The sequence below is a fragment of the Podarcis gaigeae genome, assembly GCF_964106915.1.
Source record: "Podarcis gaigeae genome assembly, chromosome: 2".
In the NCBI taxonomy this organism is placed as follows: domain Eukaryota; kingdom Metazoa; phylum Chordata; class Lepidosauria; order Squamata; family Lacertidae; genus Podarcis; species Podarcis gaigeae.
Genome location: NC_139679.1, coordinates 106,100,007 through 106,124,012, shown reverse-complemented (window position 1 = coordinate 106,124,012; position 24,006 = coordinate 106,100,007). Strand labels below are relative to the sequence as shown.

At 49.7% G+C, this 24,006-nt stretch overlaps 1 protein-coding gene across 1 annotated transcript in view; it reads left to right on the top strand.

Moving 5' to 3' along the window:
- Positions 1-415: 415 nt before the first annotated feature.
- Positions 416-24,006, top strand: part of QARS1 (glutaminyl-tRNA synthetase 1) — a 29,840-nt gene continuing 6,249 nt past the window's right edge. The window contains exons 1-19 of the mRNA XM_083723643.1: positions 416-611; positions 3,874-4,021; positions 5,942-6,051; positions 6,986-7,061; positions 7,912-7,976; positions 9,135-9,188; positions 10,080-10,140; positions 11,362-11,433; positions 12,657-12,742; positions 13,849-13,935; positions 14,754-14,853; positions 15,517-15,595; positions 15,702-15,810; positions 16,515-16,645; positions 17,465-17,557; positions 18,553-18,690; positions 19,962-20,049; positions 21,204-21,350; positions 21,477-21,581. Of these exons, the coding sequence (XP_083579769.1) occupies positions 489-611; positions 3,874-4,021; positions 5,942-6,051; positions 6,986-7,061; positions 7,912-7,976; positions 9,135-9,188; positions 10,080-10,140; positions 11,362-11,433; positions 12,657-12,742; positions 13,849-13,935; positions 14,754-14,853; positions 15,517-15,595; positions 15,702-15,810; positions 16,515-16,645; positions 17,465-17,557; positions 18,553-18,690; positions 19,962-20,049; positions 21,204-21,350; positions 21,477-21,581 (1,872 nt within the window). The 5' untranslated portion in view covers positions 416-488. The remainder of the gene's footprint in view (positions 612-3,873; positions 4,022-5,941; positions 6,052-6,985; positions 7,062-7,911; positions 7,977-9,134; positions 9,189-10,079; positions 10,141-11,361; positions 11,434-12,656; positions 12,743-13,848; positions 13,936-14,753; positions 14,854-15,516; positions 15,596-15,701; positions 15,811-16,514; positions 16,646-17,464; positions 17,558-18,552; positions 18,691-19,961; positions 20,050-21,203; positions 21,351-21,476; positions 21,582-24,006) is intronic.

The window sequence follows — 24,006 nt, the reverse complement described above, 5'->3', positions numbered from 1 at the left end:
CAAAATAAATCATAAATTTTGGTCGACTTCCCTCCACTCTCCGTCTTGGTTCCATTATAATATACTTGTTTATGCACGTCCATAAAACCTTATAAACAATCCAATTTTAAAACCTCCTTCAACTTATTACAAGTGACTTTTAATGTAAAAATCTGTACACAAAGCTCCCTCTAACCTCTTTCTATCTCTATGGCCACCTGATCCCTCGCTCTTCAAAAAAACGTCACCTTCGAGTGATGATGCAACGAGAAGCAACCCGCCGCCCCGCCCAGCGCCACATTCGCCTCTCTCGGATTTGCCGCGGGGCCATGGGGAGGCGGGCGTTCCTGGCGGCGCTTCCTTATTGGTCGTAAAGACCGACGGCAGCCTCGGGTTGGCTTTCCCCCTCTCCTTGCCCCGCCCCCTACCCACTCTGCGCATGGTTGGTTGGGCTAGGAAGCCGGCGCGCCCTACGTCGGGCGGAAGTAGAGGCGGCTGCGAGGAGCAGCATGGCGGCCGAGGAGCCGGGCGCGCTGGAGCTTTTCGTTAGCATCGGTCTGAGCGAAAGCAAGGCTCGCGAGACCCTTCGGAACCAGGCGCTCAGCGCGCTGCTCCGCCAGGCCGTCGTGCAGGTATCGTCGCTTTGCCCCTAAGGGACTCCGTTGGTTTCAGTTCCCAGGCTGCCAACTCTCCCCCTCTAGTCTCTCTCCCCTTTACCGGTAGTGCTCCTGTATCTTTGAGAGCAACCTGACAGGCTGAAATCCAACAGGTGTAGCTCACCCCCACCACTGCATTTCCAGGCCAGAAAATGCTACAGAGGGGTTGAAGTTTTGCTTGTCATATAGCTGCTGGAAGAAGGAGGGGGGGGACCCTACCCATAATAAAAAAACCTAAAACCAAAAAAAACTCCACTCTCCTCCATTCCTCTACAGTGGTACCTTGGGTTACAGACGCTTCAGGTTACAGATGCTTCAGGTTACAGACTCCGCTAACCCAGAAATAGTGCTTCAGGTTAAGAACTTTGCTTCAGGATGAGAACAGAAATCATGCAGCGGCAGTGCAGCGGCAGCAGGAGGCCCCATTAGCTAAAGTGGTCTTCAGGTTAAGAACAGTTTCAGATTAAGAACAGACCTCCGGAACGAATTAAGTACTTAACCTGAGGTACCACTGTATACAAGTGGTACCTCTGGATACAAACGGGATCTGTTCCGGAGCCCCGTTCACATCCTGAAATAAACGTAAGACGCGACTGCGTGGTCGCGTTTCGCCGCTTCCGCGCATGCACGTGATGTCATTTTGAGCGTCTGCGCATGTGTGAGCGGCGAAACCCGGAAGTAACGCGCTCCATTACAACCGGGTTGCTGCAGAGTGCAACCCGAAAATATTTAACTTGAAGCTACTTCAACCCAAGGTATGACTGTATATAGCACAGTTCTGAATGATCTCTCATTTTTATCATGCTTCAGTGAGTCTTCACAGAGATAACACATGTCAGGACTGCCGCTAGGTCCCAGCTCACAGAGGACCAACGCCCAGTGGATATTATATACAAAAGTCTTTATTGAAGTTTAGTTTCCATTTCCAAGCTCTGGGCGCGCAGGCCCACGTCTTAACGCTAGACCGGCTAAGTCCCCTCTGACTCACTGCTCCACCCACACCAGTTTAAGATTCTAGCCCGGCTCCACCTCTTGCGCTGCTCTTTCCTGCGTTGGGTCCTTCTGCCCTCTGGGGTTCCCTCCTTCCTGGACTCCTCTGACACGGAGCCTCCTGAGTCTTGCCCCTCCCTCCGGCGGGCTTTAGGACCTGGCTCCCTTCCCGGGCTCCCCGCTGTGCCGCGCTCCTGTACATTTGAACTTGGCGCGCGCGCCCAGCCGGTGACTTTCCTTCTGACCGTTTCCCCGCTTCCTGATGTGGGTGTTGCCAAACCTGACTCCTCTCCTCCCTCTGGTGGTGAGGACACTGGTCCCGACTCCTGGGACTCCCCCTCCCCACTGCGCTCTGGTGGAGACGCTGGCCCTGATCTCCAGCTGCTGTTCAGGGACTCCCCGCTGGCCCCTCCCTCTTGAGGTTTCTCCCTTGGAATCTCCCTTGCTCTGGCCACCGGCGCTCCCTTCTGTGAGTCCTCCGATTCGCTAGAGAGGCTTGTGGAATAACTCTGGCCACTGTCACTGCCTGCGCCCCCCTCGTACTCCTCCTCCTCACTCTCCATTTGCTCCCCCTCCTGTGTCTCTCCTTCTGAACCCCTGACAACACAGTTTGGCGAACCCTCTATCTTCGTCAAAGAGAGGGCAGAAGATAGATAGACTGGGTGTGACTAAGAAAGGATGGCTTCCGAGTTCACTGTTCTGTCCTGGGATCTCCTGCAAAGGGCGAAAATATCTTTTTGATTTTAAATAGTTTATTTCAAATCTGAACTTGCTGCACCATCATGCCTCAGGAGCTGTCCCTAGCTATTTTAGCAATGCAATCTTAAACGCACTACCTGGGCAGCTGGACCTCTTGAGCTAAATGGCAGTCACTTCTGAATAAGCCAGCATGTAGTCCTGTCCTACTCAAGATGGGACTACTGGTGAATTCAGTGGGGCTTCCAGGTCAGTGGGTTTAGACTGTGGTTTGGGGAGATCTATCGGTGAGTGAGGCCAGTTGAATACAGTAAGACCTATTTCTAAATAAGCATGCTTAGGATTATGCTGTAAGACTGGATTCTGTCCTGGTAGATTCTGTATGGGGTCACTCTGGAATCTGTTCCCTGCCACTATGTTCTGCAGTGGAATTTCCTTCTGGAAATGTTTCCAAGAATCTGAAAGTGAAAGTCCTGCTGGTGAGAGAAGCTCCTTGAAGATAACCAAGAGAGCAAGAAGTCAGCTGATTTTTGCACTTGTTTCCTGTTTTTCTTGACCAGGATGAAATCATTGGGGTGGGGTGGGATTGGCCGGTGTCTGCTTACAAAGCAGGGTGTACCCATTCATTCTATCATTGGAGAGTAGACTCTTCAAATTATAGTTCCCAAAATGCAGATGATTCACCTACATTGGTGCAGAGAGATGCAAGAGTTTCTTCACAGAGTTTAATGAACCACAGCCATATCCGTTTGGGGCTGTCGTAATGCAACAGCATGCTGGGAATTGCTTGTTGCATAGTTATCCCTTGTGCATAGGCACCCAAACACAACGGTGCAGCAACCCAACGAAATGACATGGGCGTTACATAAAAATCCCTCTGCTGGTTGCTGGGACTTTCCCCTCTGCAACCAGGGCAGTTCTGTAATGCTGGCTCTTAAGTTGGGAAGGGGCAGGGTGGAGATGGTGTCTTCCTGATGCACAAGAAGTTAACTGGGAAGAGAATGATCATAGCTTAGTGGTAGAGCATCTACCCAAATTCAATCCCTTGAAGGTAGGATGGGGAACGTTTTCTGCCTGAAACCATGGAGAGCTGCTGCCAGTCAGTGTTGACAATACTGAGCTAGATAGACCTCAGTGGTCTGACTCAGTATATGGCAGCTTCCTATGAGCTTCTCTGTCTCATTCTGCAGAAACCTCTCCTGTCATCTCTTCTTAACATCTTTAGATGGACACCAGCCATTACAGTGGTACCTCTAGATGTGAACGTAATCCGTTCTGGAGCCTCATTCACATCTAGAAGCAAACGTAACAAGTGATGGCACATCTGCGCGCGCATGCGTCGCTTTTTGTCGCTTCTGAGCATGCGTGTGACGTCATTCTGAGCGTCTGTGCATGCGCAAGCGGCGAAACCTGGAAGTAACACGCTCCGTTACTTCCGGGTTGCTGCGGAGCGCAACTTGAACTCGCTTATCCCGAAGCGCATTCAACCCGAGGTATGACTGTACACCAAACCAGCTTTTAACTCTCCTGTTGACCCCTCTCTCCCTTTTAGGCTCAAGAAATCCTTGGCTCAGCTGCTGACAAGACAGTTGGCACCCTGTTATACAATGTGGCCTCCAGGCTTAAGGACCCAAAGCACCTTGGCTTCCTTGTGGAGTATATCGCAACCAAGAAGATCGTTACAGACCTGCAGCTCAATGGTACACATTTAGGGTTTATGCCGGCTGTGGCAAAGATGCTCCCTTCACGAATCTCACCCTTTTAATTGCACAGCTCTGTCTTAAGTCACCAAGCATCACGCTGAATGAACAACCAGGTGTTAGGGCAAAGGTCGCCGACGTGGTGCCTTCCATGTGTTGTGGACTACAACTCCCATCATTCCTGATCATTGGCAATGCTGAATGGGAGTTGTAGTCCAAAACATTGGGAAGGCACCTTGTTGGCTGTCTGTATATTAGGGTTGAGTTTCTGGAACAACAGAGTTCTCCGGCAATGTAATTCACAGTCCATCAGTACTTTTCTTCTCCTGCAGCTTAATCCCAGTGTAGTCAAAATGGTGCCCTCTGGATGCTTCAGACTACAGTTCTTATCGGCCCCACTCAGTGGGGCCAATTGTCAGGGATGGTGGGAGTGGTCACCCAAATATCTGGAGGCCAGCACATTGGCTGTCCTAGCAGCCTCCTGAACCTAGGGTGTTCCATGCAGAAGGCAGGGTTTGGCCTGGTTCTCCCATGCTGGAGGCTTCTGAAAGTGGCTTAGTAAAACAGTCCAGGTGGCTCACACAGACTGTCACAGGGAAACCTGGCACAAGAACCTGGCACAGCTGCTGGCTAGTCTTGAGCCCTTAGTCCTTCCTTGAGCCCAAGCTGCGAAACTTACCGGAAGAATAAGAAATCAAGATAACCAACTTTTTATAAAAGAATGGAAACGGTTTGTTGAATATTTGCAGATAAATTGTAAACAGATAAAAACGTTAGCAGGATTATTGTAATAACCTGCAGTTTTATAAGAGCATATATTTACAGTAGATAATTAAATGAGCAGGTTAAACGCATTTAGATATGCAGAAGATATTAAAAAATAAATTTATGCAACCACAGAAAAAGGGGGGAGGAAGTCAAATTTTGAAATGTTAAAATGGTCTTAAAACTAATGAAATGAGTAAATTTGAAAAGTATAAATAAAAAACTTTTTAAACAAGGAACTGAATCATGAGCATAATGCAAAATGCCGCCGCCTGCCTTGCCTTGAGAAGGCTTGTCTTGCAGGGCCAGGGCTGCTGCTTGTTCCTCCCAAGGACCTTTCTTTCCTCTGATTTGTTAATGTGTTGATTTATTGGGGGTAGCTCAGTGGGTAGAGCATGAGACTCTTAATCATAGGGACGCTGGTACGAGCCCCACATTGGGCAAAATATTCCTCTGTTTCCAGGTGACCCTAGTGGTCTCTTCCAACTCTTCTACAATCCAGTGGTTTAATTGTAGTCTCGCCCTCCAAGGAGTCGGGGGTGATGAAGATTGACGATTCCTCTCTCTCCACCCCGATGTTACCATCATAACAACCTTGTGAGGTTGGTTAGGCTGAGAGACACTTAACTGGCAGAGAAACACCAGATGAGATTTATGTTAGGATATAGTTCCGTTCCACCTTAAAAGGGAACAGGCATGACTGTTGTGTGTCACATGCCTCTTTACTTTCAGCACAGTCTGCTGGGAACTTCCATTTGTATGTTGCTTTTGCTATCTTGCTGTTTTGCTGGAGACGAAGGGAAGCAGACATGTTTTTTCCTTTGTCCCTGAACTATGCTGATTAAATGCTGTAAATAATGCTTACACATGTCTCTGTCCGCCACTTCTGTTGTGAGGATTTATTCACTCTGCTGACAAGAGCGTGCACAGCTTCTGAACGTATCTGAGCCTCGTGTCGCTGATGGATGCTGTACCGGGAACCGGAGTGTCGCCCAGTGGCTAGAGCCAGCCAAATGCCCCCGTCTCCCCAGCAGCATCCCAACACGTTATAGCTAAGTGGGGATTTGAACCCAGGTCTCTCTCCATTCCACTTTATCCGCTCTTAACACACAGGCGTTCCTTCTCGTAATACACCTGCGTTCTTTGTTCCTGCAGCGGCTCTGGAGTACGTCAAAAGCCACCCCGTGGAGCCCATTGACGCAGCAGACTTTGCCAGAGAATGTGGCGTTGGCGTGATCGTGACGCCAGAGCAGATCGAAGAGGCGGTGAGTGTCAGCCCTTGGTAGGAGCAGCAAATGGTGCCATGCCCCATCACGGGCCCGTCTTCCACGCTTGGAGCTGGGCAAAGGGTGTCTACCCAGGCCTCTGTGTGTCTTTGTTTTTTTGCCAAGAGAGATGTGTGCAAGGCAAGGTCTGTGTTGTTGCTTAAGCCTGAATCACAGAGAATCCTGCCAAGCACATCCACTTGGGTAGTTGCCTGGCCAAAAGAGGATCAGGGCTTTTAGGAAGACTCAGATATCCAGGGAGCACCTTTGCCCAAAGGTGGGAAGTTGTCCTAATGGCTCAGTAACTTTCCTCCAGTGTCGGGGAGGGTTTGGGGAGCTCTGTCTGGCAGGGAAGAGGCTCTGTTGTTCGGCAAAAAAGGAAGAAAAGTGTGATAATAATAATAATAATAATAATAATAATAATAATAATAATAATAATAATAATTTATTATTTATACCCCACCCATCTGGCTTGGCTTCCCCAGCCACTCTGGGCGGCTTACAACAAAATATTAAAATACCATCATGCATCAAACATTAAAAGCTTCCCTAAACAGGGCTGCCTTCAGATGTCTTCTAAAAGTCTGGTAGTCGTTCTCTTTGACATCTGGTGGGAGGGCGTTCCACAGGGCCGGTGCCACTCCCAAGAAGGCCCTCTGCCTGGTTCCCTGTAACTTGGCTTCTCACAGAGAGGGAACCGCCAGAAGGCCCACGGTGCTGGACCTCAGTGTCCGGGCAGAACGATGGGGGTGGAGACGCTCCTTCATATATACTGGACCAAGGCCGTTTAGGACTTTAAAGGTCAGCACTAACTCTTAGACCTTCCCCACCCCACTTTATTGCCTTGTATTTAGCCTCGTCTGGAAGCCACTTGAACTGGCTCTAGTTTCTCTCTCTCTCATTTTATAATCAGATTTTCTCTTTTCCTTCCTAGGTGGAAGCTTCCATCAGCAAACACAGAGCCCAGCTCCTTTCGGAGCGTTACCGCTTTAACATGGGGCTTTTGATGGGTGAGTGACAGGCCGGGCAGGGGAGTCTGCAAGTACGTTCCCATTGTGAGACACCCACTTACTGCTGGCGCATCACTGTGCTCATTCTGCAACCTGGCCTTGTGCACTTTTCCAGACTCTGCTCGTTTCTTCTAAAACCCGCCCACTCCCTTTGCAAACTCAGCCAGCGCATTCCGCAATAGGACTAACCATGAATACAGGAACATATCGGAAGGGGCCGTAGCTCAGTAGTAGAAAATCCCCCTTTCATTCACGCAGAAGGTCTCTGGTTAAATCCGCCCCAGGTAGGGCTGAGGATGCTTCCCTGCCTTGAAATCCTGGAGAGCCGCTGCCAATCAGTCCAGACCAGGGTTTCCCAAACTGGGGTCTCCAGCTGTTTTTGGACTACAACTCCCATCATCCCTAGCTAGCGGGAGCAGTGGTCAGGGATGATGGGAACTGTAGTCCAAAAACAGCTGGAGACCCCAGTTTGGGAAACCCTGCTCTAGACCAAGATGGACCAATGGTCCGATTAAGACAGCTTCCTGTGTTCCTAATGTACAAAGACCCCTGCTGGGCCAGACCAAAGGCCCCTCTAGTTGGGCATCCTGGTCCTGCAGTGGCCAGCTATATGCCTCTTGGAGCCCCACAAGCAAGGCATGAGGGCAGCCGCCATCTTCCATCCATGTTTCCCAGCAGATTAGGGCATCCTCCCAGCGTTCTGCTCTCACAATGGCCAGCCAGACATCTCTGGGGAGCCTGCAAGCAGGGCCTGGGGAGGTGTGTGGCTCCATTGGGGCCTGGACTTGTGCTTCCGAGTCCTGTTCAGCGGATTGTCAATGACTGCTCTGATTTCCTTTCTCTTTTGCAGGGGAGGCGCGGAGCAAGTTGAAGTGGGCTGATGGGAAAATCATTAAGAACGAGGTGGACCTTCAGGTACGTCAAGGGGGGGCCTGCAGATCTAGACAAGGGATTTTGGAGAAGGCAGGTGGGGATTGGCTGGGTCGTTGCAACAGAATCAGCAGGTCCTTCCCCCTTAAAGAACCAGGGTGATGCAGAGGCTGCTAAGTGCCCTGGGGAGACCTGGGTTCAAATCCCTGGTCAGCTGTGAAGCCCAATGGGCCAGTTGATCTCTCTTAGCCTAACCTACATTACAGGATGGTTGTGCAGGTAATATGAGGTGTGGAGAGAGCCTTGTGCGCCACTAAGCTCCCTGGAAGAAGGGTAGGGTTAAAAACGTGCTTTAAACAAAAAATAGGTTCCATAACCAAGACTCAGCGCTGCAAATTTCTCCTGCAGTGCTGCCCTGTGACCTGTATATATTATGTAACTACATTTGCACGCCCCTGTTTTGCATATCCGTTTCTCAGATTTTTGGGAGGGTGCTAAAGGTCTGCACTTTGCACACTGGGACTCCTGCTAAGTCTACAGTGATGGGCAAATGTGGCCCTCCAGCTGTTTTGGGACTACAGTTCCCATCATCCCTAGCTACCAGGACCAGTGGTCAGGGATGATGGGAAATGTAGTCCCCAAACAGCTGGAGGGCCAAGTTTGGCCATCACTGTGCTAAGACAACTGCCTTGGGTTTCTGAGCTCTTCATCAGCATCACCCACATCCCTTCAGGTCTATTTTTGTAACTGGAAACTTAAAAAATAAAAATCCTGGAATTCTCAGGATGCTGTTATTTCTGCCGAATACTTCCTTACCCAGTAGAAACACTGCATTCACAGTGGAACCACAACTGCATCCTCCTATGCGGTCTCGAATCGGGAAAGGAGGCTGTAGCATCAGGCTAAACTTTGTGCTCCTGCAGAGGCATGCTGACATTTACACCGGATTAGCGGGTTTTGCTTTCTTGCTTTGGCCTGGTGTGTTTTTTGTAAGGCAGTGTTGGGCCAGTTGTCGCTGAACTCCATTGGCCAGGCTGAGTGGGGCTGGTGGGGGCTGGAAGACAGCAGTATCTGGTTCCCCATCTCTGACATAAGAAGAGTTTTGCCCTGGGGAAGGGAGGTCAAGAGAAGGAACTTAGAGGGCCAGGTCAAACCCAAGGCAACCAATCAATTCCTTCCTTCTGTGCTTTTCCTCTCCTGTAGGTGCTTCACTTGCTGGGCCCAAAGACAGAAGCTGATCTGGAAAAGAAATCAAAGGTAAGTGTTTATCTTCCTTTCCCTCCCTCCCTCCCTCCCTCCCTCCCTCCCTCCCTCCCTCCTTCCTTCCTTCCTTCCTTCCTTCCTTCCTTCCTTCCTTCTTGTGGTGTGTTAGTGGTTTCCACTTCAGGTGTGCAATAGAGTGCAGAGGATTCATCTAAAACCCCCAATCCTTCGGCCCTCCCAGATGCTGACTACAACTCCCATCATCCCTGACTCTTGGCCATGCTGCCTGAGGCTGATGGGAGCTGGAGCTCAGCAACATCTGGAGGGCCCACAGGTTCTCTCCATCCTTGTCTAATACGGGCAGAAGCCATTAATGGTGGGGATGTGTGAGCCTTTCTTTGAAACCTCCGCTACCTTGGGGTGCGTAGGTAGTGGCACCTGTGCTCAGGACAGGAAGTGGTGTTTGGGGGACCAATGAAACATCCGTCCCACCCACCCCCCAGTCTTTGAAAGCATGCATTATGGATTCTTCCCATTTATTTTGGCCTGCGTGTCTCTGAATCTGGGAATAAGGCAGTGTTGCAAACTTGTGATTTCCATTGTATGCAGTAAGCCGGGGAGAGCAAAGAATTGTCGCTTGACATAGGGATTTGGTTTTTTAGGGCAAAGGTTGAGAGTCTAGGGCAAAGTTCTTTTTAGGAAAACATTGGCCTCCTCGTCTTTAATTCCCCACTCTTCCTTTCACTGCCATTTCTCCCCAACCTTTCCATGTCCTTAAAAAAAGAAGATAAGAGCAGCAGGTAAAGCTTCTTCCATGGCTTTCTCTGCACCAGGAAGAGTTTTGCCTGCTAGATTTGCCTTTAAAACCTTGGCTCCTCTTCACCACGGAGGCCCTCAAGGCCAGGTCCAGTTAAACTCAGTAGCTCTCTTTTGTTGCTTTGTCAGGCCCCGAAGGCCCGTGCCACCGAGCCAGACAAGAAGGGAAAGGCAGCAGTGGTGGAAAACGGTAAGTCCTTGGCTGAACCTGCTCTCCCTTGTGTTTGTTTTGGAGGCCTCATAGCTGCTCTTGATGTTTGCCTGTTCCTGGCAACCACACAGCTCTGCCGGACCCAAGCGCCCTTCTCTCTCTTAGGAAAGGGCACACAGAGGACTGGGAGGGTGGAATGCTGGCAGCAGTGTCTTCCCATTGTGTTTGCTGTGTTGCTTTAAAAACAATAATCACGCAGCGCACTATGGAACCCGCTCCCCCAGGAAATCACAGGAGGGCAGCGTGCTCTTGTTGCTCCTGCTCTGGTCGCCGGTTTCCCCACAGGCATCTGGTGAGAACTAGATGCTGGGCTGATCCAGCGGGTGGTTCTTATGTTCTTAATAATAACTTGCTGCCGTGGAAAATTCCACTCACCTGCTGAAACTTTCATGTGATGAGCTTTGGCAGAGATCTGCTGCGCCCTCTAGTGTTCTCGAGAAGTAATTCATCGTGACAACAGCCTTACAAAGGCTTTCTGTAGCTGTGACAAAACTTGGTTTTGCTTCTCTGCCTTTCTCCTCTTGTGAGCAGCTGAAGATCGTATATATAGGTTTCCCAAGGAAGGGCAGCAACTCGGTAGGGCATATGCTATGCATGCAGAAGGTTCCAAGTTCAGTAGGGATTGGGAAGGGAGATGGACCAATGGCCTTTGTCCAAGGCAGCTTCCTTCATTCCTGTGTAGGGAGATCGATGTTGGCATGAAGCAGACCCAGACCTGCATTAGGAAGGTTGCTGCACCACGTGACCTCTGACCATAGCCAGGGATGTGAGTCCTTCAGGCTGTAGCATGTAAGGGCTATGAGACTCCTGACAAATGCTTTCCTTTTACTTCTGGCTGTCTCTCGCCCCACTATGAATGCTGGCTCTCTGTTCTACACTGTTAGTGTTAGTTACGGTACGTGGCCGAGTGACAAGCAACAAGAGAGAAGCCCTGCCTGGAGGAGTTTCCAACGGGAGGAGAGGAAAGACGTAGGAAGCTGCCTTATACTGAACCAGACCATTGGTTCAGCTCAGCATTGTCTACACGGACTGGCAGCAGCTCTCAGAATTTCAGGCAGGAGACTGCTAGCCGTATGTGGAGATGCTAGAAGATTGCAAGGGAAGGAAGTTATCCCAGTTGCTGCTGCAAAAGGGGGTCTGTTTCTTGAGTCTCTGGCTTCTGCAGTGGTAGAATCCTGACCTCCCCTGCTTTCTCTCCAGGTGATGCATGCCAAGAGACGAAATCCCTTATGGAGCAGCTGAGGGGCGAAGCGCTTAAATTCCATAAGCCAGGTAAGCTGCCCTGGAGGTCGTGTCTCTCCAGCCAGGTTTTCACCTTCACCGATGAGCTCCCTGATATTCCAGGGCCTGTGGAAACCACAGATATTGCCTGATTTCAAGGAAAGGAGTGATTGGTGTCAGGAGGGTCCAGTTGTGCTGTGCTTATGCATGTGGTTGTGGGAAATGACGCACCAGGAGCCTGCCTGTGGGTTTAGGAGACGTTTTATTTATATATTGGGATATATTTGCACCCTGCATTTCCATGACAAGACGGAACTCAAGGCAGCTTACTGTACAAATCCTTGAATGTTATCATTGTAGGCTGTGGTGGGCCTATAAAGATAGATGAAAACAAAACCGTACAGCGTTGGTCAGTATCAGGTTGCAGTTTTTCCTTTGATGTAATGGAAATGTCCCCCCCCCATAAAAACTTTAATACGTGCCTACAGGTGCACGGATATGCATACAGTGGTGCCTTGGGTTAAGTACTTAATTCGTTCTGGAGGTCCGTACTTAACCTGAAACTGTTCTTAATCTGAAGCACCACTCTGCTGCCACGCCACCGGAGCACAATTTCTGTATAGTGGTACCTTGGGTTACATACGCTTCATGTTACAGACTCTGCTAACCCAGAAATAGTACCTCGGGTTAAGAACTTTGCTTCAGGATGAGAACAGAAATTGTGCAGCAGTGGCACAGTGACAGCAGGAGGCCCCATTAGCTAAAGTGGTGCTTCAGGTTAAGAACAGTTTCCAGTTAAGAACGGACCTCTGGAACGAATTAAGTACTTAACCCAAGCTACCGCTGTATATAGAAACTTAATCACCGCAGAATTTAAGACAAAACAGTAGCAAAACATCATCATAGCACAATCGGCTTTTGGGCAAAATTGCTGTGTCCTTTCTTGTGCTTTTGAGTGTGGACCTGGACCTCTGCTTCCAAGTCCTGCTCTGATGGTGACGCTGCTTATATTTAGGCTTTCGGTGGCTTATCTCTTGTAGGTGGAGTTTGCTTCACTTGCCACCAGGCAGCACCCAACAGCACCTGACTGCCAAAAAACAAGTGTGTTTGGGGGTGGTAGGTAGGGAAGATTGCTTATGAAGCCACAACCCCACATTACTAAGCCCCACAAACCTGGTCAAATGATCAACCAAAGAATGACAGTGAAGAAACTTTAATGCAAAATTATCCCGGTTCTGTGACTGGTGCTGATCATGTCCCTTATACCTTTCCAGGTGAGAACTACAAAACGGAAGGCTACGTTGTCACACCCAACACCATGAACTTACTGAAGCAGCATCTGGAGATCACAGGCGGACAGGTGCTCTTGGGGGGGGGTGGAGATATTCCATCCTTCTTCCTATGGGAGGCTGGGTTCGTGGAGCAGTTGGCCCCCGTAACTTGCATCTCTCAGTCCCTGTGAAACTTTGTGCCCCCCCGAGCTGCTGTTATGGCAAAACCCAGATTTGGGGAAGCAGTGAGATGCCACAGATGCATAGCTCTAGCAGGCATAGGACAAGGGTGTCTGTGCATGGGAGCAAAACCTCGGCATTTTCCAGGTGCCAGATTTACTCTTTCCTGCCCAGCAACAGTTTCCACTGGAAGAATAAATCTGATGCCAATCATGTGCAGGTGAACAAGGGTTCGCCTTTGCGAAGGTTTTTGAGAAACAGCAGAGACCTCTGTTTTCCCTGGTCCTCACTTCCTTGGCGGTGAAGCTGCTGTTTTCCATGTCCTAAATCCCTAAGGGTGTACTGTGCATAATGAGAGGGACCAGAAGCCTCGTAGACAGCCAAATTCTCTCCCCCCAGCCTTTAGCGTGTATGTGATGTCAAGTTGTAAGAAAAGAGGACACAGCCATGGTTGCTTAGTGAGCTGGATGTTGCTGCAGACTCCTGCAGGGTCCGCTGTGGTCTAAACCACCGAGCCTCTTGGGCTTGTTGATCGTAAGGTCAGCAGTTCAAATCCCCACGACGGGGTGAGCTCCCGTTGCTCGTTCCCAGCTCCTGCCAACTTAGCAGTTTGAAAGCACGCCAGTGCAAGTAGATAAATAGGTACTGCTGCGGTGGGAAGGTAAACGGCGTTTCCGTGCGCTCCGGCACTTGTCAAGGTTCTCCGTGCGCCAGTAGTGGTTTAGTCCTGCTGGCCACATGACCCGGAAGCTGTCTGAGGGCAAACGCCGGCTCCCTCGGTCTGAAAGTGAGATGAGCGCCGCAACCCCATAGTCGCCTTTGACTGGACTTAACCGTCCAGGGGTCCTTTACCTTTACTTTTTTACCTACAGTTTTGTCATAGCATATGATCTGGGGGGAGGCCCCACCCTGGCCTTTGGGTGGGGCTGGGTGTGGGGTGTCTTTGAGGTTTTGAGGAGGAGACTGCATCCAGAGAGATCTCGGTTAACTGCATTGAAAATGTCTTCCTCCACAGGTGCGCACTCGGTTCCCCCCTGAGCCCAATGGCATCCTGCACATTGGCCACGCCAAGGCTATCAATTTTAACTTCGGCTTTGCCAAGGTGAGAGACCGTTCACTTTTCCACACTCTGCCCTGCTGCAAACTCAGCTTTTTGCTGAACTGGAGTTGGGGTGACAGGCGATAGTGAGTGGGGAGGGACAGCCTCATCTTCATCTAGCGATGTGTGTGTCATTTTTTCAAAAAAGATAGGCCCCAAAGTGGCTCATAGCATATAAGACCATATGATATAGGCCAGAAGACATAACAGTAGGATTATATGTACCTTGTTTGAAAGCACGCATTTATTAATTTGCTTCAGTGTTTTATACATTGTTAGTGTGCACTGTACTCCCTACATGTTAAATTGAAGTTTCAAATTGGAACATGTTAATTCTACTTATTTATTTTTTGAGGTAACATCATTTTTCTCCATTTTCATCTTTAAACTGTTTTAACACATTTGCGCTGAGCTATATCTTTGTTCACATTAAAGCGTATGACGTGCAACTATTACATAAAATTAAAACTAAAAATTGAACAGTGAACACTCAGATAAACATTTCCGAATATATCGACCAAGTTGCGTCAAAGTGTGTGTGTGTGTGTGTATATATATATATATATATCAGCATTATTACAGATATGAAATTATGTATAGCAACATGCATTGCTTAAGCTGGCGGCCATAAGGGAAAGGTATTTTGTGTCAGTAATGATTAGAATTTAAAGGGATTTAAATTTAAAGGGATTTAATTTTAAAGGGATTTAAGGGGAGGGAGGGGAATGACAAAATGAAATTACTTTTAGGGACCAAGCTGACGTCTTGCTGAACTCGTGGGTGGCTTAATTGTACTGCTTAATTTCTCTCCCCACAACCAGGCAAATGGCGGGATTTGCTTTTTGCGCTATGACGACACAAATCCTGAAAAGGAGGAGGAGAAGTACTTCACAGCCATCAGGGACATAGTGGAATGGTTAGGTATGTGTGTCTTGTGCTACAAAATGTGGAAATGTTGCCTGGGCGAAAGAGAGCTGTGACTCTGGGTGGGGTGGGGGGAAGGCTGTTGGCTTTGTGGACCCCATGCTAGGTTGACACCAGTGCTTTCCTTCTAGAAAAACAGATGCCAGTACACAGTTACAATCAGTGCCACACTTTTAACCAGGGGCTTCTCTTCTCTTTTGTTGGAAGACGCCCAGAGTGGCTGGGGAAACCCAGCCAGAGGAGCCGGGTATAAAATAATAATAATAATAATAATAATAATAATAATAATAATAATAATAATAATAATAATTATTAAAAAACCAGCGCTGGTACCCTCAGAAAAAACAACCACTGGTTAGCCCAATTTGCACCATGGTGTCAAGCTCAAGTGCAACAATGAGGCCCTTACGGATGACTTGTTTACATGAAGCTTTTAAGAGTAGCAACAGCTTGTTTACACGAGAGGAGCCTGCCTGATCAGGCAGCCAATGGCCCCATCTAGTCCAGCATCCTGTTCTCACAGTGACCGACCTGATGTCTGAGCGTGGGTTTTGGGGAGTTGTTGCCCTAAGACGTGGGCTTGAGGGGAGCGGTGGGGACTGGGCCAAGTATGGCATGAAGGGGGCACACCTTCTTACGACCTGGCCTTATTTCCCCCAGGATACACCCCCTATGCGGTGACGCACGCTTCCGACTACTTTGACCAGCTGTACACCTGGGCGGTGGATCTCATCCGAAGGTGAGGCGGGTAGATGCTGAAAAGGGGGAAAGGGTTAACACCTGACTTCCGCCACAGGTGCATTCTTCTTTCCCTTGTGACTGGTTGTGTCCTTTCCCTGCCTCAGGGGCCATGCTTACGTTTGCCACCAGAAGGTGGAAGAAATCAAGGGACATAATCCTCCTCCTTCTCCATGGCGAGACCGGCCAGTCGAGGAATCGCTCCTGCTTTTTGAGGTACTCCCGTTTCATGTGGGCAATCTAGGGTGGCTTCCCTTGCTGTAGAATTCAGCATTCTTGGCCTTGTCTTTTTGGGGTTTTTTGAAAACAACCACCACAACAAATTTCTAGCCCTCATGGTTATTCCTGTAGTAATTGATGATGGCCCAGAAAATTATACAGGTGTGCTTCCAGCAATCAGAGTCCTTATTTTGTACACCTTTCTCCCTGCCCTCCTTAGATGGCTATTGTCCTTTGTCCTAATCTGGGGGTAGCCAACATGGTGCTACAACTCCCATCAGCTTTAGCCAGCGTGGCCCATGGTCAGGCATGATGGGAGTTGTAGTCCAACAGATATCTGGAGGGTCGCATGTTGACTACCTCTATCTGGGCCCTTCCACTCAGTTTATTTCCTTTCATTACTGGTCAAAAACTCATTGAAATAACCGAATCTTGGAAGCAGGGTTAACTTTACAAAGTAAGTTAAAAAAAATACGTCGCTCTGATTGCATTCCTTGGGCTTCATTGGCATGAATTTGGCATTTTGAGGAGCAGCCTTTGTTGTACAGTATATACATGTGTCTGCCTGTAGAGCAGAGCAACCGGAAGGCTGCTCCTGACAGGGCAAAAACTGAGGTGGCAGAAGCTGCCGTTTTTTAACCTCGTGGTGAGTTTTCATGTCTGACTGGCTCAAAGCTCCAGTGTGGGTTCCTCCTCTGCAGGACATGCGCAAGGGGAAGTTTGCGGAGGGCGAGGCCACCCTGCGCATGAAGCTGGTGATGGAAGATGGGAAGATGGACCCTGTCGCCTACCGCATCAAATACACACCACATCACCGCACCGGGGACAAGTGGTATGCAAGATGGGTGTGTGTGTCTGGTGGGGGTACTGGAGGCTTGGGGTTGCTGGTTCAGAGATGGGTTAGGTGTTTCTGGCCCGCATTTTCTGTTGGGACGGATGGCTGTGCCATAGGGCTTAATGTGTGTGCAGCAGCCCCTCCCTCCCGTCCCCGGGACTGCTTAAGAAAGCCCTGTGTGCCCTGAAGGGAAATGGAAGTGAGGGAGACTAGGCCGGGGAGCACATGGACCACCAGGCCCTGACAGAACCATCCATGGCCTGAGGAGAACCATTGCGGCGAGAACCTTCCCCCGCCTTCCCCTAAAGACCTGCGTGCTCTGAGGGAAGGTGGAAGCGAGGGAGGCCCGGCCGAGGATGCCCCCATATCATCGGCTCCCAGTTGGCCCCCATGGGACTCTTGTCTCTTTACGTTTCATATCACATGTCTGATTTGCTGTTTAAAACTTACAAACCACCTCAGGGGCCTTGGCAAAATGGCGGCTCACAAATCCAGTAAACATTTTTGACAACTGGCTGGTGCTCTCGGATTTGGGAATGGGGGGAAGGGGGACTGCTTCTGAATTTGGGCAGGATGCCATCCCCTTGGCTACAGTTGACCCTTGCTCTCCTCAGGTTGGAAGGCTGGCCTCTCCCCCAACCAGACTTAAAAGCAAGGGCACATGCCATGGTAGTGCGGTGGATCTGCAAGAGCATTTTGAGGGATGGGGTTGATGGCTGGGTAGGCTGTGGGGGTGGGGAAAAAGTTGAGCTGCATAGAGATGGGCTGGTTCTGGTTCTGAAGCTCTTGACCTTACGGCTGTACCCTGGGTTCCAGGTGCATCTATCCCACCTACGACTACACACACTGCCTCTGCGACTCCATAGAGAACATCACTCACTCGCTCTGTACCAAAGAGTTCCAGGCCAGGTGAGAGACAACAGAGCTCCTTGCTCGATTGGGAAGTGGCTGAGACGCTCTCCTGTTGTGGGGAGCAACCACAGGCCTGTAGCGGAATCCCTTATCCTATGAGGAGAAATAGAACCCCAGATTTAGGAGGCTTGGGTTTCTATGGATGTAGACTCCTCATGTGTACAGGGGCAGAATCTGCCACTTGGATATCCTATTCTGAGGATTCTGGTTTTACCTCCAGTGGAACGCAAGCTTCTGGCCCTCATGGCAAAGGTGGAAATTAGATCTAATGGGCTTAAGTTAGAGAAGGGAAGATTTGAATTGGATGCTAGGGGAAACTTCTTGAGGATGAGTTCTGTGGTGGAACTAATGACCACTCCTTCAGTGGAGGCCTTTGAACAGAGGTCAGATAGTCGGCTGTCTGTCAGGGGTGCTCTGCCTCTGGATTTTCTGCCTTGAGCATGCAGCAGGATTTTAGTAGGTCCCCTGTGACTGGGTCTCTGTCCTGCTCTCATCCTGACCGCACATAATTATTTTTGCTCAAAAACAGGAGTTCCGAAAGCCAAACAAATTCTTCAAAGCTAGATAGCCACAAGTACGTAGCCGACGTCAGCCTCTTGACAGGAATCTATCTGCTTTTTCCTGTTATAGGTGACCTGTCACAGGGGTGTGGAGTCTTAGGCCCAGGAACCAATGTGACCGCCTCAAAACTTTTTTTTGTCCAGCCCTCAGGACTCACCTCTGGCCACACCCCTCACTATCCGAGCTTTGTAATTTCATTGACTTTTTTTTTTTTTTTGCCTTGTTGAACTCCAATAAAACCTCTTGGCTGCATGTAAGGAGGATAGGGAAAGCTGTGTGACAGTGTAGAAAGCAGACTGAAGGCAAAATGCTCCACATGCTCCTGTGACCGGTTTTGCCGCCGACCCTGGACTGCAGAAATGTGGCCCCTGGACTGCAGAAAGGTTACTTGCTGCTGTTCTGACAGCTGCTGCTCTCCTCTCTCTTGGCAGACGCTCCTCCTATTTCTGGCTGTGCAACGCCCTGGATGTCTACTGTCCCGTGCAGTGGGAGTATGGCCGCCTCAATCTCCTCTACACAGTGGTCTCCAAGCGCAAGATCATTCGCCTGGTAGATTCAGGGGCTGTCAGGTGAGGGACAGGGTTTGATTTTTTAAATTATTATTATTTGAAGAACAGTGGCACCTTGGGTTACAGATGCTTCAGGTTACAGACTCCGCTAACCCAGAAATAATACCTCAGGTTAAGAACTTTGCTTCAGGATGAGAACAGAAATCGGGCGGCGGCAGTGGGAGGCCCCATTAGCTAAAGTGGTACCTCAGGTTAAGAACAGTTTCAGGTTAAGAACGGACCTCCAGAACGAATTAAGTTCTTAACCCAAGATACCACTGTACTTTTATGCCACCTTTCAGGGCAAAGCACCACTGCCAAGGTAGTTCACGAAATATAATCGGCTTCAGATCCCTAACAGGAACTTGAGGCTCCCAAGTAATTTTATGGAACAATCCACTTGCAATATACCCTGAATGAGCTTCTTTTTACTCATCTCTGGGCAAAATCTGTGATCCATCCCCAGAGTTGTTCCCAGCCCTTAATGCTGCCCCTCCCCACAGCCCTGGGTTCACGTCCCTCCTTGGATGACCCAGTGCTTCAGTCTGTGAAGTTTTGTTAGAACAGCAGAAAGGGCTTTTGTAATACCCTTCCTGGTATGATGCGGAACCAGGTGCCTGCAGACATCGTTGGACTACAGCTCCCATCATCCCTTGCCATTTAGCCGTGTTGGCTGTGGCTGGTGGGAATAGCAGTCCAAGAACACCTGGAGGGCTTTCTGAATGCCAAAGCCCTTCACATCTGGAGAGCCAGTGTGGTGTAGTGGTTAAGAGCGATACTCGTAATCTGGGGAACCGGGTTCGCGTCTCCGCTCCTCCACCTGCAGCTGCTGGGTGACCTTGAGCCAGTCACACTTCTTTGAAGTCTCTCAGCCCCACTCACCTCACAGAGTGTTTGTTGTGGGGGAGGAAGGGAAAGGAGAATGTTAGCCGCTTTGAGACTCCCTAGGGTAGTGATAAAGCGGGATATCAAATCCAAACATCTGCCTAAGAAGGCAGTAATTCAGCTGGAGGGAGGGGTCCTTTGCTGCTGCATCCTCTCCCTCTGGCGGCCTCAGACATTTTAGAAGATCTGTAATCCCACCTTTTGATGTAAGGATCCTCAAAGTGGCTTATAGGAGAATCTAGCACATGCATACTTCAAACCCACCCGTTTCACTTCAGCCCTATAGTCCCAGGTGGGGGGGGGGAGGGGATACATGCATGGCATGCTGGGAAGGAACTAGGCAGGTACGATTTGGAGCAAGGCTTCTTTCTGCCTCTTGCCACTCACTGCTGCCGTTGCCATTCCAGGGACTGGGATGACCCACGACTCTTTACGCTGACAGCTCTGCGGCGCCGGGGCTTCCCGGCAGAGGCAATCAACAACTTCTGCGCCAGGGTAAAGACATGTCCTTTGGGGTTCGGTGCAGCTCGGCCAAGGGGAATACGTGGGTGCCTCAATGCCATGGGGTGCTGGGTACAGAGTTCAGGCCCTGTTCCGGGTTTTGCTTGCGTGTCATGGAGCTTACGCGCCACTTTTTCCTTTTGGGCATGGCGTGAGCAGCAGGGCACACCCCCAGCTCCTTTGTTGTCGAGATGCTCCTCAGTTACATGGCTTCAACGTGGACCTGACTAAGGAACCTCTTGGATTCCTGCTAAGCAGCCACAGGGTGCAACCTCTGTCTCCATGCCTCCAGAGGCAGCAGGGAAAAGTGCCATCTCCCTAGAGCCATATGGGCATTGGAGAGATTGGGACTGTGGCCCCTGAAAACGGCTTAAGTGTTGGCATAGGAACATAGGAGCCTGCCTTAAACCGAGTCAGGCCATTGGTCCATCTAGCTCAGTATTGTCTGCCCTGATTGGTGGCATCTCTCTAGCATTTCAGGCAGTGAGTCTTTCCCAGCGCTGCTGGGGATTGAAGACTGGGCCTTCTGAATGCAAAGCAGATGCTCTGCCGCTGCGCTACAGGACGGCCATCTTCCCCTTAGAGCCGGGATGAAGAACCCCTGCTCCGTGGGCCTAATCCGTCTGGTCAGACTTCTTAATTGAGACTGCCCCGCACCCCCTCCAAGCCGTGCCTCCTCCCCCCTGCCGTTCCTCTGCTCAGTGAGCTGATCATTCAAGAAGAGATTTATTCCCATGTCATCAGATCCCTTTCTTTTCAGTTTCCTGTCTCTGTGTGGAAGCCGAGCAGAGGAAAGTTTGTGAGCGAGTGGGGTGTGCGTCTTTTGGCACCTCCCACCACAAGTGTGTAGCCCCCCCCCCAATTCCCCTGGGGACCACTTTCCCCAAAGGGAGTTCAGCCCTTGGAGCAGTGGTTCTCAACCTGTGGGCCCCCAGATGTTGTTGGACTACAACTCCCATCATCCCTGAGCTCCGGCCTTGCTAGCTAGGGGTGATGGGAGTTGTAGTTCAGCAACATCTGGGGACCCGCAGCTTGAGAAAGGCTGCCTTGGAGAAAGAGAGAGAGAGGACATGTTCCCCACCTCTTGCTTGGAGCTGGTGGGTTGTCCTTTCCCTGTTGCTTGGCTCACTCCAACCTCTTCTTGACAGGTGGGCGTGACGGTCGCCCAGTGCACAATGGAGCCTCATATGCTGGAAGCCTGTGTGCGGGAGGTGCTGAACGAACAGGCGCCCCGGGTCATGGCCGTGCTGGAACCACTGAGCGTGACCATCGTCAATTTTCCCGCACCGCAGAAAGTAAGCCTGCGGCCTTTGCAGCGTGGGGGTTGGGTGGCTTCCCACCTTGCCCACCTCCCTGTAAAATCTAGACCTCTCTTAGCACCCCCGTCGAGTGTGCATCAATCCTTCCTTTCTTCCTTACAGACCTTAGAAATCGACGTACCCAATTTCCCCGCTGATGAGACCAAAGGTTTCCACAAAGTCCCCTTCCAGCCAACCGTCTATATTGAGCAGAGTGACTTCCGGGAGGTGAGCCTGTGGGTGGGCGGGAGAGGCAATGCATTGAGGAAGAGAAGAAAGCTGATATTGGTGATGCTGGGGGCACAGAATGGGGTGCTGCAAAAAATTGTGGGCACCTCAACCGGATGCCAGCTGGGCATACTTCATCCTGCTGTAGGACTCTGGAGCAGATGAGGCATCATCTCTTCCTTGCTAGAAAGCGGGGTTTGTAAAATGCGTCAGCACAAAGGCTTTCTCTTATTTTAAAGGGACTTTGCTGTCTCCACCGATCCCTCCTGTATGGGAGGGTGTTTTAGGGTATGTATCTTCAAGTTGCCCATAGTTCCTGGTGGTCTTGGCGGTCACCACTGTCATTTGCGGTTCCACCTTTTCTTTTTTCCAGCAATTTTGTGTAGCTTTTGCATTCTCTGGACGGCAGCCATGCCTGCACTGCAGATTACCGTATTTTTCGCTCTATAAGACGCACCAGACCATAAGACGCACCTAGTTTTTGGAGGAGGAAAACAAGAAAAACAATATTCTGAATCTCAGAAGCCAGAACAAGAGGGATCACTGTGCAGCGATCCCTCTTGCTGTTCTGGCTTCTGGGATAGTTGTGCAGCCTGCATTCGCTCCATAAGACGCACACACATTTCCCCTTATTTTTTAGGAGGGGAAAAGTGAGTCTTATACAGCAAAAAATATGGTAATTCACTTCTCTTGGTAGCGCCAGCTCCTCTGACTCAGAGAGTGTATTTTGAATCTCTCATTGGTTGTTTGTATTAGAAGTCCACCTTGTGGCCACTTCTACTGGCCTGGACCATCTCTGCACGATCTTTTAAAAATACAGATTTTAAAAATTAGAACCATGCACACCAGAAAACGTCTCCTGGCACCCAAAGGGTTCATGTAGGTTGGCTTTCCTGCCAAAACTAGGCCTGGTGGTAGACAAGCTGAACCCCAGATCCATGTCCTTTGCTCTGTGCTTGGACAAATTGGCAGCTTGTAATCGGCACCTGTCTTACTTGGGAAGATGCTCCTTGTCCAACAATACTACATGTGAGATAAAAAATATAAAAAATCACTTCACTGCCCAATATAAATGTTATACATTTATTTGTTCCTGAGTGTTTGTATACACACACGGTTATATTATTAAAAAGTATGGTTTGTCATGCAAACACATTATAATGAGGCTTATTTTCACCCACCTCCCAGTCTTCTAAGGGCACACCTTTCCCTCTCCTCTTGTTTTCTGTCTGAGCTTCATTTGACAGTCTCTTAAACTGGAAGCAAATTGTTTGCCTTTTTCGTCTGGAATATCCATGCCCACTTGTACTAAGGGCTGCTGTCTGACCGCCCACACCAGGCTACATTCTGCAGGCACGTTAACCAGGTCATCACCTGGGCCAAATTTCACCAGGAGCCCTAACTCTGCCCCCTTCCTGTGATTGGTGACTCCTGAGCTATGACAGGATTTGCCCATACAGAGTGTGGGAGCTGTGGGCAAAGAGTTCAGATGCCCATCTGATTGCTAGCTGTGCTGTTCTGGCTGAGGCCGCCATGCCCTGTGGAGTGATGCTTCTGAAGAAGCATCTCCACCACCATCATTCAGCCCAGGCACTGAGGTCCAGCTCTGAGGCTTCTGGCAGTTCCCTCCCTGCAAGTGAGGTTACAGGGAACCAGGCAGAGGGCCTTCTTGGTAGTGGCTCCTGCCCTGTGAAACGCCCTCCCGTCAGATGTCAAGGAAATAAACAAGTATTTGGCTTTTAGAAGACATCTGAAGGCAGCCCTGCTTAGGACAGTTTTTAATGTTTGATGTTCTATCGTGTTTTTGATATTCTTTCCGCAGGACTTGTAAGACAGAGTTGTTGCGCCTGGCCTTTGGCTTGGAAACAACTTGATCCCCTTCGCCTCTTTCCTTTTTCCTTTCTCTTTCTGGGATGGAACTCCTATTTGGGGACTTCCCTGGCTTTTTTCTGGCCCACGTAGGACCAGTCTGGATGGTTGGCCTTGGTGAAGATTTGACGTTTTCATCCCCAAAAAGTTTTTGATTTGAGTTTCTACTGAAATGAGGCTGCATTTTAATGTTGAATTTTAATCCTGCTTTTAACTTGTATTTTAATCAATTGTTTTTATACCTGGTGTTAGCTGCCCTGAGACTGGGGAGGGCGGGATATAAATAAAATTTATGATGATGATGATGTTGGGAGCTGCCCAGAGTGGCTGGGGAAACCCAGCCAGGTGGGTGGGGTATAAATAATAAATTATTGTTGTTATTATGGGGATGTCTTGAAAATAACTACAGGGAGCTACGTTGCAGATCCTTGCTACTATGAGGGAGGTGCCTGCCCCATAAGAACTGGCAATTTAGTACAGAACGTTTTTATATCCATGTGCCAGCGGACTGAAGTGATTTGATTCCCCTTGTTTGGTCTCCACTGACGTTGGCATC